This window comes from Notamacropus eugenii, chromosome 3, assembly GCF_028372415.1.
Source record: "Notamacropus eugenii isolate mMacEug1 chromosome 3, mMacEug1.pri_v2, whole genome shotgun sequence".
Classification (NCBI taxonomy): domain Eukaryota; kingdom Metazoa; phylum Chordata; class Mammalia; order Diprotodontia; family Macropodidae; genus Notamacropus; species Notamacropus eugenii.
Window position 1 is genome coordinate 42,315,911 of NC_092874.1, and position 17,007 is coordinate 42,332,917.

The 17,007-nt window shown below is 39.6% G+C and overlaps 1 protein-coding gene across 7 annotated transcripts in view; it reads left to right on the plus strand.

Annotated features, from left to right (window-relative positions):
* The window catches only part of FYCO1 (FYVE and coiled-coil domain autophagy adaptor 1), a 108,671-nt gene extending 99,534 nt beyond the window's left edge, over window positions 1–9,137 (plus strand). For 6 of the 7 annotated variants that reach the window (XM_072651370.1, XM_072651374.1, XM_072651372.1 and 3 more), the window contains 2 exons: window positions 2,611–2,720; window positions 4,094–9,137. In XM_072651370.1, coding sequence (XP_072507471.1) covers window positions 2,611–2,720; window positions 4,094–4,169 — 186 coding nt within the window. In that variant the 3' untranslated portion in view covers window positions 4,170–9,137. Of the gene's footprint in view, window positions 1–2,610; window positions 2,721–4,093 lie in introns of those variants that run through there. The other variant, XR_011976610.1, reaches the window with a different exon arrangement.
* The last annotated feature ends 7,870 nt before the right edge of the window (window positions 9,138–17,007 follow it).

The following is a 17,007-nucleotide window of genomic DNA, read 5'->3' on the forward strand; positions in this document are numbered from 1 at the left end:
TCAACCAGAACAAGTATAAAAGATGAACCTTACTGGTGACTTTTAAGTAAGTTACGCATGCTGGTATAGTGAGGGATCATTTTGAATTGTCAGTTGAATCACAAGTAATAGATACCATGAAGACTTATAATTAGTGAGTTATTTAGTTTATAAGAGACCATCCTATAACATTCTTTCATAATGATAATATGATTACTGGAAGATGTGACACAATTTTCAAAATTGCATTAAGAATTTTACATATAAGAAATAGTTTGAAACATCTGTATAATCATATTAAGAGAGACAAAGACTTGTTTTCCAATTCAGGCCCTCATGATACAGCAGTTGAAATTCTCTGAAGTTCTGTCGATTAATACTGGAAATAAGATTTGAGTTATTTAGCCTAAAATTTTAGTCCTTCCTAAAATTAATGTGAAGATAGCTGGATATTGATGTAACAGTTTATGGGACCAAATTGTTGTTCTATTGATTATTAAACCTAAAATAGAAACATCTTCAGTTTCAGTTTGAAGAAAAGATTGAAGAAAAGATTGCTTAATTAAATTTATTGTCCCTTGTGTGGCACAATGGCCTCCCTACAAGAATTAAAAAAGTACATGTAGCTTCTGGGGAAGAGTGGTTTCCCTTCCTTCATCGCTCAGACCCAAGTGATCTGTTTAATAACCTCGGGTCATTGTTTCCACTTCTTTACCACAAGTTCATACATAGTGAATAGTTGGTTCAAAACAGCAGCCTTAACAGATGAGGTCTTAGTTATTCACATGGCAACACTGTAGAACTTCATTCCCAACACCCTGTCAGTGGGGCTCCTCCCAAACACTCTCACAAAGATCTCCTAAGAGGATTTTACCTTGTTTTTCTCCCAACAGTAAATCATTTACTATTATTATTATTATTATTTTCTGTGTTTTTTATACAAAATATACTCTAATAATCATATAATAGATATATTTATAATATAACAGTATTCAGATTGAAAAGAAGAAATTTGCTTGAACATCTCAGACATTTTGTATTGAAATTGAAGATTGAAGAAAAAGATTGATAATTTTATTTGTGTTTGTTATTGCCCCCTGAATGTGGAACATGTCTTAAAAGGCAAGTGTTTTATTATAAATTACTTATTTGATCTACACTGTCTTGAAATTGACTACTTGGTGTACTTATGCATCATATCCCAGAACTTTTTGCTACAGTTGAAATTTGACAACTTTTTAAATAAATTCATTTGTATATTGGGGATTGTTATCTTTTAAAAAAAAAAGCATTCTGTTAATAATTCCCTAGCAAAATCTCATCCTTCCAGGGGAGGCATAAGCAGCTAAAAGAGAGTAGCTACAGAGATAATTTTTCAATTGATTTTAATAAATTGTTGTAACAAGATTAGGTAATTATATATGCCAAACATAAAATGTGGATTCAGAATTTTTTGATTTTTCAGTTCTTATTTGAATTTGCCAACCTAGACATGTAAATTCTCTGATCTAGTGATGTTCATATTAGTGCTATTAAGATTTGAGCTGGCTTTCACTACCTGACCTGGTTATCATCGTAGCAAGTTAGAATTATATTAAGATGTATTTTGTCAGAGATTGTTTAAGAGAGAAAGAGATCTCCACAAGCGACCTGCAGTGGTCACCCTCGTTGCATTATTCCTGAGAGAAGAGCTCTCGAGAGGAGCACAGGCCTGCATCAGAGGACAGTTCAGAGACTGGATATCTGTATGAGATGGGATCATTGTCTTCCTCTCCACAAGTGACTCCTGATCCCCCTGTTCCTGAGCCTGCAGTGACTGGAACCTCAAATCCGCCTTTCTGCTCTCCTACCTTGGCCTGTGTCCCACCATCGACCACAATGACCAGTAATTCCATTCTCTCTTGTCCAACATGATCAGATGGTCACCTTATAGCTGTCTTATGACCATATAGTCAGTGGAGATGCCTCATGCTTCACCCAACCTATGACCCTCTCTCCCCCTACTAATATGTATTTTTTTGCCCTCAAGAGCAAGGTCTGTCAACCAATGAAATTCTGTTTTGCCATGCTTGTCTTTCATATTTGAGTATCAAATTCTTTAAGTACAAGGTTCTATCTCAGATCATGAGGAAGATCTGAGGTCCACTTCATGAGAGGGGACCATAGACCCACTGGGTCAGAGCTCTGCCTCAGTCTCTTTTATTATAGGTTTGACAACTATAAACTCCTCATTAAATTCAATAAACTTGCCATGCCCCAGGCCTCAACTTCAGAGTAAATAAAGTTGGTGTTTAGCCTGGCATATCTATCCCCACTCCTGTAATCCCCTGGTAGCTGTCTTCTAGGAGAAGGGTGATTTCCATTGATCACTGAAAGGATGAAAAGCACATTGGACTGGGGGTCAGGAGACCCATCTTCCTTGTTCAAGCTGTGCTGCCTTCTAGCCTTGAGCAGCTACACTTCTCTGGGCACCAGTTTCCTCAAACATCCCCCCAATGGGGAATGAACTAGCTGGTCTTTAAGGCGACCCTGTTCCAGTTTTACCTCTTGTCATCTCTAAAGTGAAAAATTTGACTATCCGTTTCCAGCTCTGAAACCAGCATGTTATGTCTTCTCTGGTTTGATTTTCAGGTTCTGATTCCTATGACCCGTTGCAATTCCCACCGGGAAAACATCAAAGGTCAACTGAAGGTCAGGAACCCAGGGATTTACATCCTGATATTTGACAACACCTTCTCGAGGTGGGTGAAGTTTTTTCCTGGGAATAATATTGAAGGCATTCTTACTTGTGTGGTCCCAGTGGTGACACCTGAGATGAAACCACGCTGAGGCTGTATGAACAAGTTTAAATTCGGGAGCTGCAAGGTGCCTCCTCTCCCCTGCACAGCAGGGATGTCCATATTCCCAAAGGGTCACAGTCAAGCCCAGGAGTTGGGATGACCACCTCCCCTCTTGGCTGCTGTATGAGACGTGGGCAATTCATGTTACTTTTCTATTTCCTGAATGCCTAAATCAAAAGCTGGCAACCTTCCCAAAGTGGTGTGCCAAGCTTGAGTTGTTTCCTCTCTTACAGGGAGGAAAAGGATGGGGGACCTTTCCTTATGACCCTGGATTTCAGCACAGACATCTTTGGTTTGACACTCCAGGGGGAGACTCCCTTCAGTCTTAGAGTCCCATGATTAAATGCTCCAGGGCCACTAGGGTAACAGCCAATAGTGAGTGGATAGTAAGACAGCAAGCTTTCTTTCCTCTTCTCCTTTCATATAATCTTTGGCCTTCAAAAACTTCGCTAAAAAAATGCAAATACCCAAGAAGGGGCCACTCCTTAACCCCTTTTGAATGATACCTCAGTTATCAGGAATTAAGCAAGAATGGGAAACTAGGTGGCCAAAGAGACTTCTTCAGATTCAGTTTGGGAAGGCCCTGGTACCTACATATGACTTCAAATCATCTCTTGTATGTACCACAGGTCACTAATTTCTGGCCTAATCCTCTGTTTCCATAGCTGAATGGAGAGATGCTCACAAGACAGCTGTGGGAAAGAGCATTTTAAACACATTCCCTGATTCACCTCCCCAGGCTGATTTACAACAAGCCTTCCATCTTTCTTCTGGTGGAATTATTGCCTTCATTTCTAATGTAGATGATGAGTACCGATGGGGACTGTACAGTTCTGGTGCTCATAAAAAAAGACTTTGGTCCAGCTGAATCTAATGAGGGCTGGTGAGTTCCCACATTCTTCTGAGAACATGCAGCTTCCCAGTCCATGTGAAGGTAGAGGATTCATTCGTGCACCAAGGAGGAGATTTCTGGGGCCACTTTTCTATAATGATCATAGCTAGCATTTGTGTCGTGCTTTCAGACTTGCAAAGGGTTTTACATGTTATCTCTTTTGAGGTAATTAAGAGTAATCTATTTGTTCTGAGCACAAAACCATTTCTACCTCAGGAAAACTTGACTCATAGTCTTGTTGCATGTGACAGCAAGATCCTTGACCTCCTGTCACTGACAGTGGCTCCTAGGGAAAGTCATGCCCATTGAAACAGCTGGCAGTCACATCTGGGCTTTTTGGGTCATCCCTAACAGGCTATTTTTTTCTTTTTATATCCTGCAGGTTCATCTCCAAAAAAGTCTTTTATCACCTGACAGTTGACTGGCCTGTGACCTACGATGGGACTGATTTCCCATAGATTTGATCTTAACCACTTCACTTTATCCACAGGAAACACTACTCTTATATCACATAAACACTAAAGAAAAGAAAGCCTGGCAGCCTTTGACCCGCACAATTTTAAAGATGGAACATCTTGGGCATGCTCCCTGGAAGACTCTGCTGTCTAGGAACACTCTGCTCTGTACCATGTACAGATGGCTGTTGGCTTATGCAGCTTCCTACAGCCTAGGAAACTCTCTCTTCTGATATTTAAGGACCTCAGTCACAGCCTTTTAAGATGAATAACCAACAAGCATGAATTTTCCAGAGGGATTCACTTGAGTTTGCAGTACTTGGATACTTAAAAGAGATTGTCTCTTCTCTGGGCAACTGTCTTCTATACCTGCTGTTGTTTATACCCAAATAACCAGGAAGGCACCTGCTTAAAAAGCCAGGATGGGGGAGGGACCCTGGGGGGAGAAGGGAGGGGAGTGGGTGAATCACCCAAACTTGGGGTGAGTTGAAGAGAGACACACTACCTGTGGCAGTGATCAGTGGGGGCTTGTCAGCGTCACCTTCCTTGGCATGATGCCAGTATCTTTTTTCTAGCTCCTTTTAAACACCAGCTAATACTCAAAGAAATAAATCATGCAAGGCATCCATCAAAACAATTGCTGTGAGATAGGAAAGGCAACCATTTATTAAACACCAGCTATGGGCAAGGTTTTTTGGGGACAGAGACTACAAAGACAAAAGGGAAACAGTCCCTGCTTTCAAGAAACTTCCGATCAGAAGTTCACATGGAGACTGTGAAAGGTGAGATTTCTGAGTCTTCAGCCCGGTCACATTTCCTTCTCTCTCCCATTGTCCCCCCAGATTGGGGGCTTCTCTGAAGCTCAACTTAGCCATTTAGGGACCTGTCCCTCCTGCCCTCCTTCCCAGGCATCTCTCTTATTGTGCCTGGTCTCCTCAAATAATCCAGTAACTGCACAATTGGCCCTTGAGTCTCAGCCTTCTAAACAGATGGGCAGGTAGAGTTACCCCATTACAGACATAATCACAGATATAAGTGAAGACAAGCAGATGACCAGATTGTCTGAGCCAGAGTCCCAATGAGCTGTACTCATGTTAAACACATGCCTGCTGGTGTCTGTGATGGGAAAGAGAAAAGAGCAAGGTCTTGCATTTACTTGACATGATGCATCTCTCTTTTGGAGTGCCCAAGAAGACCTTTTGCCTTGACCAGAGGCTTTGGCATCAAAACATTTTATTTTTATCTGAAACTGGCTCCCTGATACTAAATGCAAATACATTTGTGGAAATACAAACACGTTTTCACTTACTGATGACTATAACCAAAGCATCGTTCTGATTCCCAAAGCAATCATTTTTTAAGGAGTGTGTCTTTGAGAACAGAAGTATAAGCATTAGTATAGTTCATGTGTTTGATGCATTTTTGTTCCTTGATTTACCCTTTAGCCCTGATACATATATATATAAATATATACATATATTTATATATATATGGCCTATGATTTGCAAAGTCACGTTTGTTTTCCTTTTGTCCCCATCTCATACCTTTTAAAGAACTCTTCTCTCCTGCCACAGACTTCTCTCTCCTCGAGGAGAATGACTGTGTCTTTTCCATGTGATACTGTGGCCTCTTCCCAAATATTGGACGCCATCTTTGCTTATGTCCTTTTCTACCTATATTTCCTGAATTGTCTTTTCCAAGGTCATTTGTCTCTTGGACTTCAGGGGCCTCCTGACATGTGGTGCTCCTGAAGGATGAGTATGCTTTAGTCCTAAGGAAGAGAGAAAGTCTTGGAAAGAGTTATAGATTGGGGGCTCAAAGGACCCAGCCAGCCTTGGGCCGGTAACTTCACCCCCACCTCATCTGCAAAATATAAATGCAAACCAAACTGGCACACGTTATACTCAATAAGCATCTGTGTCATGGATCTCTGTGACTAACTGGCGAAAACTATGGATTTCTTCTCAGAATGATTTTTAAAACCAAAAATAAAACACAGGATTACAAAGGAAACCAACTGTATTGACATCAAAATATTAATCAAGTTCATGGATCCCAGGTGCTAAATGACCTTGAAGGTCTCTTTCAGTTCTAATATTCTGTGATGCTAAGTGTACTTAGAAGGACAAGCATCGCTAAGTCCAGTGCACTATCCAGGACCACGATGATACCAACAGCTGGGAACCTTGTTTGGGGCAAAGAGATGAAATAAAAGATGTGTTGAGAGGAAGGGCCTTGTATAAAAAGGGAAGCTGCTGATTTTCAACAGAAGAGTTGTCATTTTTAATCAGGGAAGGAGAGGACAAGAATGATGACTGGTGCCTGCCTTCTATTTAGGAGGCTTGTCTCAAGTCCCTTGAACTGGCCTACAGGAGCAGAAAGCCAATTGATTCATCCTCTCAGCTAGGAAAGGAGTAACTGGTGCTCTTCATTCTAGGGTCTGGGAGAAGAAAGTGAAGATGGGAACCTGGGAGAAGGAGCATGAAATGGGAACAAAGTTTGGAAAAGCATCAGCATGGTGGGGCCCAGCCTCAGATCTGTTGTTGGTGAATGTTCAGCTCCAAGATCTCATCGGGAAGAGAATATTCAGGGCTGATGGCAGCTTCTAGTTGCCTGTTTTGGAGATATTTCATTACTTCTATCAGAGGGTAAGAAGAAAAAAATGGGCACCGGATAGAACTTCAAAAAAGGCTCCAGAAAAGGATTCGCAGAGAAAGTTTTGGCTCCAATGGTGATGCCCACACCCTTCATCCATCCACCATCCTCCTTCATTGCTATGAAGAATCAAGGGTTGTCTGTATCACTGAGAGAAGCCAAAAATAGAAAATTAACCCTTCACAGAGCTTCATTTTTCTCTTTGGGGCTACCAGTTTTATCTAGGGCCTCGGTGCCACTTTAGGAACCTCAACTGAATGACCTGACACCCTAGCTGATGACATTGTCTTGGTCATCAGCATCACCACCAACAAATATTGTAGACTTCTCTTACACCCAAGGCATTGGGTTGGGTATTGGAATATGTCTTTCCAGCTGAGATTCATTGCATCTTTCTGTTATAGACTAGCAGGAGGACCTGTTATAGATTCTTTAAAAAGCAACCCAATTCATTGCTACTTAGGAAGTCAGTCACATAAGGAGATACTTTACTTAGGATGTATAGAATTTTGACTGTCCTCATAAATGAGCAATCAGATTAAAAATGAATGCACTTTATTGTACTCAGAGGGCTGCCCAAATCATGCCATGGATATTTCACTAGCTATAATTGTAGCCACATATTTATTTTTCTGTGCTAAACACATCTTGAGCTTTTAATGAGACAAATATTCAGAGGTTAGCTTTGTAATGGATTCCTAAGATTGGAAATACTAACACTATCCAATGACAGCTCTCCCATCAAGTATGGCTCTAAACCGTGTTCCTTTAGTTTACAGTTACCTTGCCAATTTTGCTAGGTGTGGTGGGTTTTAGTTTTTGTTGTACTACCAAGTTCTGTTGAATGCTTTAGCTCTGGCTGTGACCCATTGACTAAAACTAAGCCAACAGGGAGCATGCTTGGAATTTCAGATGGCAGTGTTAAAAGAAGTACAGCATTTGATTGCAAGGACCCAGGAAAGAGAGAACTTAGTGTGGTAGGTTTGTTTTTGGAGAGCCGCGGCCCTGAAGCCGTTAGTTAAACTTCACAACTCCAAGAACCAGGTCAGATTTATCCAGTTGTATTCTGTTGATGTTTTTTGTCAATGAAAAAAATTGTCTTTAAGTCCATACTTGAGAAAGCACTTTATAATTACAGCATTTGATTCAGAAAGATGAAGCCAGACCTTTCCCTGCTTTTATTTATTCTTATCTAGACTTCTGAGAACTAATCAATGCATAGGGCTTTAAAAATGGAAAAGGACAATAATGTGTGAATATGAAATAGGATTGGTTTTTTTTTCCCTCTCCCCTAGGGTCATCCATCCCATTACTCAGTAGTGTTCCTGGATATAGGTCATACTCAGAATGCTAGGAAAACATAGCAATGATGGCCAAAGCATGAGGTGCAAACAATGTCCAAGGCAAATTTGTCGTGAAATGAAACCATTTTGATAGAAAAGTCATATTTTGAGATGTGACTTAGATTTTCCTCGTTATTGCCCTCTCTGGTTTCATTTAGAAATGTTGGTCATGTCCTCTTATGCTAAGACTCTAAGCTTTGGTGCCTGTAGATGCTAAATTCAGTTCAGCTGTCCAAGGCACCATGCTAACCACTGGAAGCACACAGGCAAAAATGAACCAGCGTCTCCTCTCAGGAAGCTGAAAGTGAACCAAGTGATAGCATATGTCCTCAGATGAGGAAGGGAGCATTAACCACATGCCCTTCTGAGGTCAGTGGGGGTGGGGAATAGAAAACAGACACCTCTGAGTCCCAAAGCAAGAGAGGGATGCTTAGTGATCAGATGAGATCAAGTCATCCAGGTGTGGAAAAAAAACCACTTTTTCTTTGTGAAACTTTCAGTGGGCTTTGTTCTATTGCACTGTGTCCAATAGGGTTCTTCCAAAAGGCGGGAAAACTGAATTCACTGCATGTTCTTTGGTCTTTTAATAATTCTTTAAAAGAAAAAAAGGTAGTAGATGGTTACGTATCTGAAAGGTTAACCAAGACAAGTCCCTCTCCAGGCCGAGCCACATGTTATTCAAAGGGGCACATGGACCTTTGGCAACATGGAAGAGCAGACACCCAGATCTTGAAATCTGTGACTTGGTGAGACCAATCTTCAGTGGATCCGGCCTTATTCTGCATCTTGATTGGGCTCCTGATTCAGTGACACCTGACAAAGGACGCCAGCCCAACCCCTAACAGTGGGGTGAGAGATTATTATCACTGGTGTATACTCACTTGTTAGCAATACATACACTGTACCATACGGGGCACTTCATGCTTTCTGCCTTTTTGGTTTTTATCTCAGGAATTAAAAGGAGAAAAGATCATTTAGAGTGAGTGCTGTGTCTTATTGTCACTTATGTGGTAGGTAGGTGGGAGGTGAATGACGCTGCCCCAAGGGCAGGGTTGGAGGACCCCAGAGTACGATAGCACTTGCCTCTTCTGCTTGCCTTTCAGAACCATTATTTTATGTAGGACAAGCAGAACATGGGTCTTCTGCCCTAGAATCTTTGTGTGTTGGCGGTCTGAGCATCTCCTAACTTGTTTTACGAAGGTCTTTCAATCCTACTTAAGAGAGCAAACATTCAATTTACCAAACATTGTTCTCATACTTGCTCTGTGAGATAAATAGATTTGATATTATTATCACCCCCATTTTACACAGGTTCAGAGAAATTAAATGATTCGTCCAGAGCCAGCTATGCATCCAGTCACGGATGCAAGACAAGGCCTCAGACTCAGGCCTTCCTGACTCCAGGCACAGCCTCCTTAATCTATACTGCCCTATCAGTCACTTTCTATCACTAGGGTTTTCTAAATAGGAGTTCTAAGGCCTAGCCACAAACCAAATTTGGCTTACTCCGGTGGAGCATACTTGACTTCAGAGGAAGATCTGGATTTGAATCCTACCTTCAGACACTAGCTTTGTAACCTGAAACAAGATGCTTAATTGCTCTGAGGCCATGGGACAGTGCAGTGTGGAAACTGGAAATTAGAAAAACCTGGGATGACTTGTATGAACTGATGCAGACTTAAGCAGAACCAGGAGAGAAATTGGTACAACAGCATTAACATTGTAAAGAAAAACAATTTTGAAAGATTTTAGAATTCTGCTCAACCGACTGATGATGAATCATGCTTTTCATCCTGACAATGAGGTAGTGGACTCAGGGTGCAGACTAAACCTACTTTTTTTTCCCAATGGCCAGTGAGGGAATGTGTTTTGTTTGACTATGGATATTTATCCAATTTTTCCAATGGGGGTGTTATTTGAAAAAAGATTTTCAATAGTCCTTTTTGCCACCACCCAATAATCAGGTTGAACTATAGCTTGAAAAAAGTGATTTTAGATAGGCTTTCAAGAACATCGGCTACCTTTCCTGGAAAAAGGTAAAAAAAACACACACACAAAAAAAACAAAAACCAAACTTCTGCTTGAGGCTCTATCTGACAGACCTTTTGATGGAGGGTTGTCAAAAGTAAGTCCATCTTGTTCTGCCATTCTGTTGGGGGTTCCAAGTGTGACCGGATCCAGCTTATGAGTCCTTTCCCTCTGTCTTATGCTTCTAAGAAACAAAGATGAGACAAATTGGGCTCCTGTCTAGGAGCCTATGACAGACAATCTTGTCTCTGTAGAAGCTTTGGGATTCAGAAGAACTAGCTGCCTTTTCCACTGAGCGAGTCAGAGTAGGGTGCTGAGGAGGATGGTGAGATTTCTGCAGATGACTCAGGAGAACTTCCCCTAAGTGAGAGGTCATCACCTCTCACTATGAAGATTCGTGGGAAAATTCAGGGTAACTTAGAGTGTTAGAAGTATCTAAGGGACAAGCAGATGTTACTCATAAATATATGCAAAGCAAGCACCCTCCACCAAAGAAAGAAAAAAAACGGACCTTTTTTTTTTTTGTTTTGGAAGTGAAAACCTAAAAACAGTAATAATGAAAGCTAATCGGAACTTCTTGGGGTTCAAAGGAAGGTCAGCCTTTTACTTTTCCCACCTTGGCCGCCTTCTAAAGAAGGACCATGAAGATGGCAGGGCACATCTACTAGGCTTCTTGTGTCTGCTCAGCTCTCACCCCTTCTCTCTCTCTCTCCCTCTCTCTTTCTCTCTCTCCCCTCTCTTCCTGCCCCATTTCTCTTCTCTGTCTCTCTTTGTCTCTCCTCTCTCCATCTTTCTTCCTCCCCCTTCTCTTTCTCTCTTTCTCTGTCTCTCGCCTTTCTTTCTATCTCTGTCTCCCTTCCCCCATCTCTATCTCTATCTCACCTTTGAAGTAACAGATGTCTGTGGTTTCCCTGAACATTTTTCTGCACGTACACTAAGGGAGATTTTCTCACAGCCATTTCCCCATCTCAGTCCTGAATTGGATTTCATTCTTATGGGCCATGATAATTGTAGTAGTGAGGTATGCTTCTCAGGGAGTTAGAAAGGAAGCCTGGCTAGTGGACTAGACCTGGGCATTGAGCCTGATGGCCAATGTGGTAGGCAAGGAGAAATTTTCACTAGGAAGACCCACTAGGCCAGGCACTCCCAGATCCATCCTCATGATGGAATAGAATAAGAGATGGAGTTTGTCCTAGAGAGACCTTGCTCAGTCTTCCAGATGGTGCTGTCTGTTCACTGGTGTGGGAAACATATTCCAGCTGGAAGGAGGGTAGGAGTGGATAAAAAGGGAGAAGACAAAAAGAGTTAGCCTTAGATGGCACCTTGGAGATCATTTGCTCCAACTCCCTCATTTTAGAGATGAGGGAACTCTAGTTGAGAAGAGTGAGGTGACTTTCCTAAGGTCACAAAGCTAGCGAGTGTCAAAGGTTCTTAAGACACTGACTCATCCATTAAACGATGTGGCAGCTCTCAAGAATGCTGATATCACAGGTTCCACGGACCTGACTGAGAAGAGCTTCCAAGAAAGAGAACAAGTAATGCTCCATCCTCGTGGCCACAGCTGAACATTGGGCCTTGCTGAAGGCTGTCATCAAGCTGAAGACATCACTGGAACACAGGCAAGCCCCAGAAAATGTGTCTAGCTTGTACAGCAGGGACTGTACAGATGCTGTGGGAGGTGATGGTGGTGGATTTGAGTCCAAGTCATTTTAGTCCCAGACCACAGACCCTTTAAGAATAGTTGGTGTGCTTCTTTGAGTGGAGTTGGGGATGATGGTGGCCAGCCTCCAGTGACAACCCTTCCAAGGATGCTGCTGTTGGGGACAGCCGAACAACTCTTTTATCATCTGGAACCAAACTCATTCTCAAAGAACATCTGATCACCATGTAAAATTACTCATGATTATTAGAAGGGATGAGCATCCATAAGTACAGAAAGGTAGAACATGAGTTGGGATGACATAGGGAGAAGATAATATGGCAAAGTAGCCAGACCACTGAATCCAGAGTCAGGAAAGCCTGACTTTAAGGTCTGGATTTAAATTCTGTCTCTGGGACTTACTGTGTGACCCTAGGTAAGTTAACCACTCTGACCTCAGTTTCCTTCTCTGAAAGAATAATATAGTGCTTATCGCTCATGGTTTGACACTGATCAAATGAGATAATGTATGTAAAAGTGCTTGCAAACCTTAAAGTGACTATATAAACATGAGCATGGTAACTAGGTATATAATAGGTATTGAACAAATTGAACAGATGAAAAGAAAGCTGACCCTCTGTATTTCATAGACTGAAAAATGTATTTGTTATTCCATTGGTTACCAGGGTTGATCCAAGAGAAAGCTCAGAGCAGGATTCTTCCTTCACCTTTATGTGTCATGGACCCTCCTTTCCTAGTGTGGTGAATGAAGCCTGTGGACCCCTATCAGTATCATGTATTTTAAATAATTGAAGGAAATCCTAAATTTCAATTAGGAGTTAATGAAACCACAATAAAAATGTGATTTTTCCCCCCATTAAAAATCAATAGCTTTCCTCCCCCTGGCAGAACCTACAAATAAGCTCTCAAACTCCAGAGCATAGCAGTTGAATAAAGCAAAAGAAATCAGTCAATCCACCAACATTTATTAAGCATCTACTGTGTGACAGGCACTATGCTAGGCAGTGAGGATACAAAAACAAATGGAATAAACCCTCCCCTTAAGGAGCTTTCATTTGGTCAGTATGTGTATTTATGTACATATGCATGTACATTATTATTATATATGTACAAATTTAGGTGTATAGATACACTTAAACTTGGACATGTGTATATATACATATATAATACACATGTATTATATACTTTTGTTGATATTTTTCAGTTCTGTTAAATTCTGTGTGACCCCATTTGGGGTTTTCTTGGCAAGAATGCTGGGGTGCTTTGCCATTTCCTTCTCCAGCTCATTTTACAGATGAGGAAACTGAGGCAGACAGGATTAAGTGACTTGCCCACTTCCATAAGATTTCAAGTTCCAAACGTTCTCCTCATCTCTCTCCACTCCCCACCCCAACACAGTGCATAATTTGATATAATCTCTACATATATATTTATATTGAACCTGTTTTCACATTAGTCGTGTTGTAAAGAAGAATCAAAACGAATGGGAGAAACTGCAAGACAGAAGAAACAAATGAAAAAAGAGAGCAAATAAGCTTCGATCTGCATTCAGGCTCCATAGTTCTTTTTCTCTGGATATGGATAGCATTTTCCATCATGAGTTTTTAGCCAGATTTTAACACAGGAAGATGAGTCTTCCTGAGTCCAGACCCAGTACTCTCTCCACTATACCTCCTACATGCACACAATGTATGTGTGTGCGTATGTGTGTATATATATATACATATGTGTGTGTACATATGTATGTATATATATGTATCTGCAGGTTGTGTATGTACACATACGTAGGTATGGGTGTATATATGCACATACATGCATGTGTATTTAAATGTGTATGTGGATATGCAGATATGTAGGTACTTGTGTTATATAGACAAATAAAATAAATAGGTAACAAGTTTGAGTTGGTAGATGAGAGCACGTGTGGTGGGGATCAGAGAATGCTTCATGTAGGAAGTGACTTGAGCCAAGGTTGGAAGGAAACAAGGGATTCTAAGAGGCAGAGACAGCAGGGCTTTCCAGGCATGGGGGATAATGCAAAGAGGAGAGTTATAATGTTCCATATTATGGAACACAAAAAGATCAGTTCAACTGAATTGTAGATTGCCACAAAGGAGTTCTATATCATAAGGTTAAAAAGGTAAGTTGGTACTAAGTTGTGAGTGTTTTTAAAACCTTTAAAAAAGGAATATTTGAAAATTATTTTATTGAAGACCCATTTTTTCTTGTAAAATGATACTCAGTTTTGCTGGACTAATTATTCTTGATTGTAAATGTTTGTCTTTTTCCTTTTGGAATATACTCTTCCATGTTCTCTGCTCCTTTAAAGTGATAGTTCATGAATCTTGTAAGACCTGGATGGTGATTCTTTGATATTTTAATTTGTCTTTCTGCTTGTGGTATCTTGTTTTTTTTCTTTTGTCTGGAAGTCCTGGATTTGTCAGTGACATTCTTGGGAATTTTTACTTTGGAATTCCTTTCAGGAAGTGATTGGTGGATTCTTTCTATTTTCAACTTGCCTTTCCATCCTAATATATCTGAAAAATGTTCTTTAAAGATTTCTTGAAATATCCAAGTTATTTTATTGCGCGGTGGGGGGAGGCGGTCATGGATTTCAGGCAATCCTGTGATTCTTAATTTATCTCCCCTTTATCTCCTCTCCAGGTTAGTTGTTTTTCATATGAAAAACCTTACATTTTCTTCCTTTTTTTAATTTTTTGTTACTAGAGTAAGGTGTTGACCCTATTCTGTTAAGCTACTGATCCTTTTCCCAGGTGTCTTCTTCGTATCTTTCGTTTCCTTTATAGTATCTTTTTAAAACTCCTATAATTTCTTTGAAGAATTCTAATTATTCTTGTGGGAAAGGTATTCTTTTCTGGATTTGTGCTTTGATCATCCTTGGTGTTATAACAGTTCTTTTGCTTTCGTTTCTGTTTTTTGGATTTTTGTTGCTAAAGCCTCGGGAGGTGAGTTCTAGCGGTCTTGGAGTTGGGGGAATCGGTTCAAGTTAAAGAGTTTTATTTTACCCTTGTTCTCTTTCTTTATGCCTTTTCCTTCACAACAAACACCAAAGTTGTCATTTACTATGACCAGCCTAACTGAAGCCTGATCCCTTGAATGAGGAGAGATAAAAGAGAGGCATTTTCGTTAATGCTTTTTGCATGTGAGATAACTAGCTGAGGCCTTTCCCTTACCACCCAAAACTGATAGTTTTGCTTTAGTCTTTCAGGGGATTTCTTCCCCCTGAGGCAGTTAGAGGATTTTAAAAAATCAACTGTTCATTGTCACCTCTTCTATTTCTCATAGAAATAGAAATGCTGACTATAACAATAAGATTAAAAAAAATTGAGGGAATACATAGGTGAAGAAGGAAAGACATGATCACTTTGCCCCGATGATAGAATGGTACACTGAAAATCCTCTAAAGAAGTACTAAAAAATAAATGGAAACAATGACTTCGGCAAACTTGCAAAATATAAAATAAATCCACCCAAAGCACCAGTATTTTGATGTATGTTTCAGAGTCTACCTTCCAAGACATACACAAAAACTATATAAATTCAGCTACAAATAACTGCTCTGCAGAAATAAAGACAGACATAAGTAATTGGAAAAAATGTTAATTGTACATAGGTAGAATCAGCTAATATGATGCCTAAATTAATCTACTTGTTCAATGCCATAGCACTCAAAGTGCCAACATACATTGTAGGCATTTAATAAATATTTATTAATTCGATTGACTTTATTGATAATGTCCAATAATTTGGGAATAACTAAATAAGTTGTGATATGTGAATGTGATGGAGTGTCATTGTGCTATAAGAAACCATGAAATAAATGATTTCAAAACTTTATAGAACTAGAAAAAATTAATAACAAAACTGATGTGGAGGAAAAAAGGTTAAGAATCTGAAGTGAAATAATTAAAAGAAATAGTTAAGAAAAAGACCTAATAAAGACAGATCTCAAACTATAATACAAACAGTAATTATCAAAATAGTTTGGTACTGGATACAAAGATTGATCAGTGGACCAGATTATTGGAACAACATACAAAAACAAATGTATTTGACAAATACAAAGACCTCCAGCTATTGTGATAAGGACTCATTTTAACAAAAACTTGGGAAAATTAGACCAGTACCTCACAATTCATACAAAGATAAGCACCAAATGGGGACATGACCTAAATATAAAAGGTTACATCATAAACAAATTAGAGAAACATGAAGGGAAATTATCAGATTTTTGAACTGGAGAAAAGTTCGTGACCAAACAAGAAATACAAGTGGAATCATAGCAGATAAAATGGATAATTTTGGTTACATAAAATTTAAAAGCAATTTATTTTGCACAAACAAAGCTTATGAAATTAAAATTAATAGGGAAACAATTAAATGGGAAAACATCTTTGCAGCAAGGTTCTCTGAGAAAGGTGTCATTTCCAAGATGCATAAGGAACTAATTCAAATTCACTTAAAAAAGAGTCATTCCTCAATTGGATAATTGGTTAGAGGATATGTACAGATGGTTCTCAAGAGAAGAAATTCGGACTAGCTAATGCCATATGGAAAAAAAATGTTCCCATTACTAATTAGAGAAATGAAAATTAAAGCAATTCTGGGATTCTACCTCATTAGAGGAGGCATGACAGACAAGGAAAATGGTCAATACTGGAGGTACTGGGGGAAGATAATTACGAAAAATAGTTATTAAATAGTGTATGGTCTTTGGCCCAACTTTACTTCTGTGAAGCTTATACCCCAAAGTGATCAAAGAAATGGGAAATGGTCCTTTATACAAAAATATTTATAGCAGCATTTTTTTGTAGTGGCAAAAAAAAAAGTCTAGAAACTAAGAGGCTGTCTTTTGCCTTTTTTGTATCGTTAGCACTTAGCACGGTGTCTGGTACATCGTAGGCATTTAATAAATATTTATTAATTTTATTGATGATGTCCAATAATTTGGGAATACCTGAATAAGTTGTGATATGTGAATGTGATGGAGTGTCATTGTGCTGTTAATTAACCAGGAAATGAATGATTTCAAAAAGATACATTGATATTATACAAATGAACAATTTTGAAGATTTTAATAAACTACTAAAGAATTAAGTGACAATTAATTAAAGAAAAATTTATACCACAACCC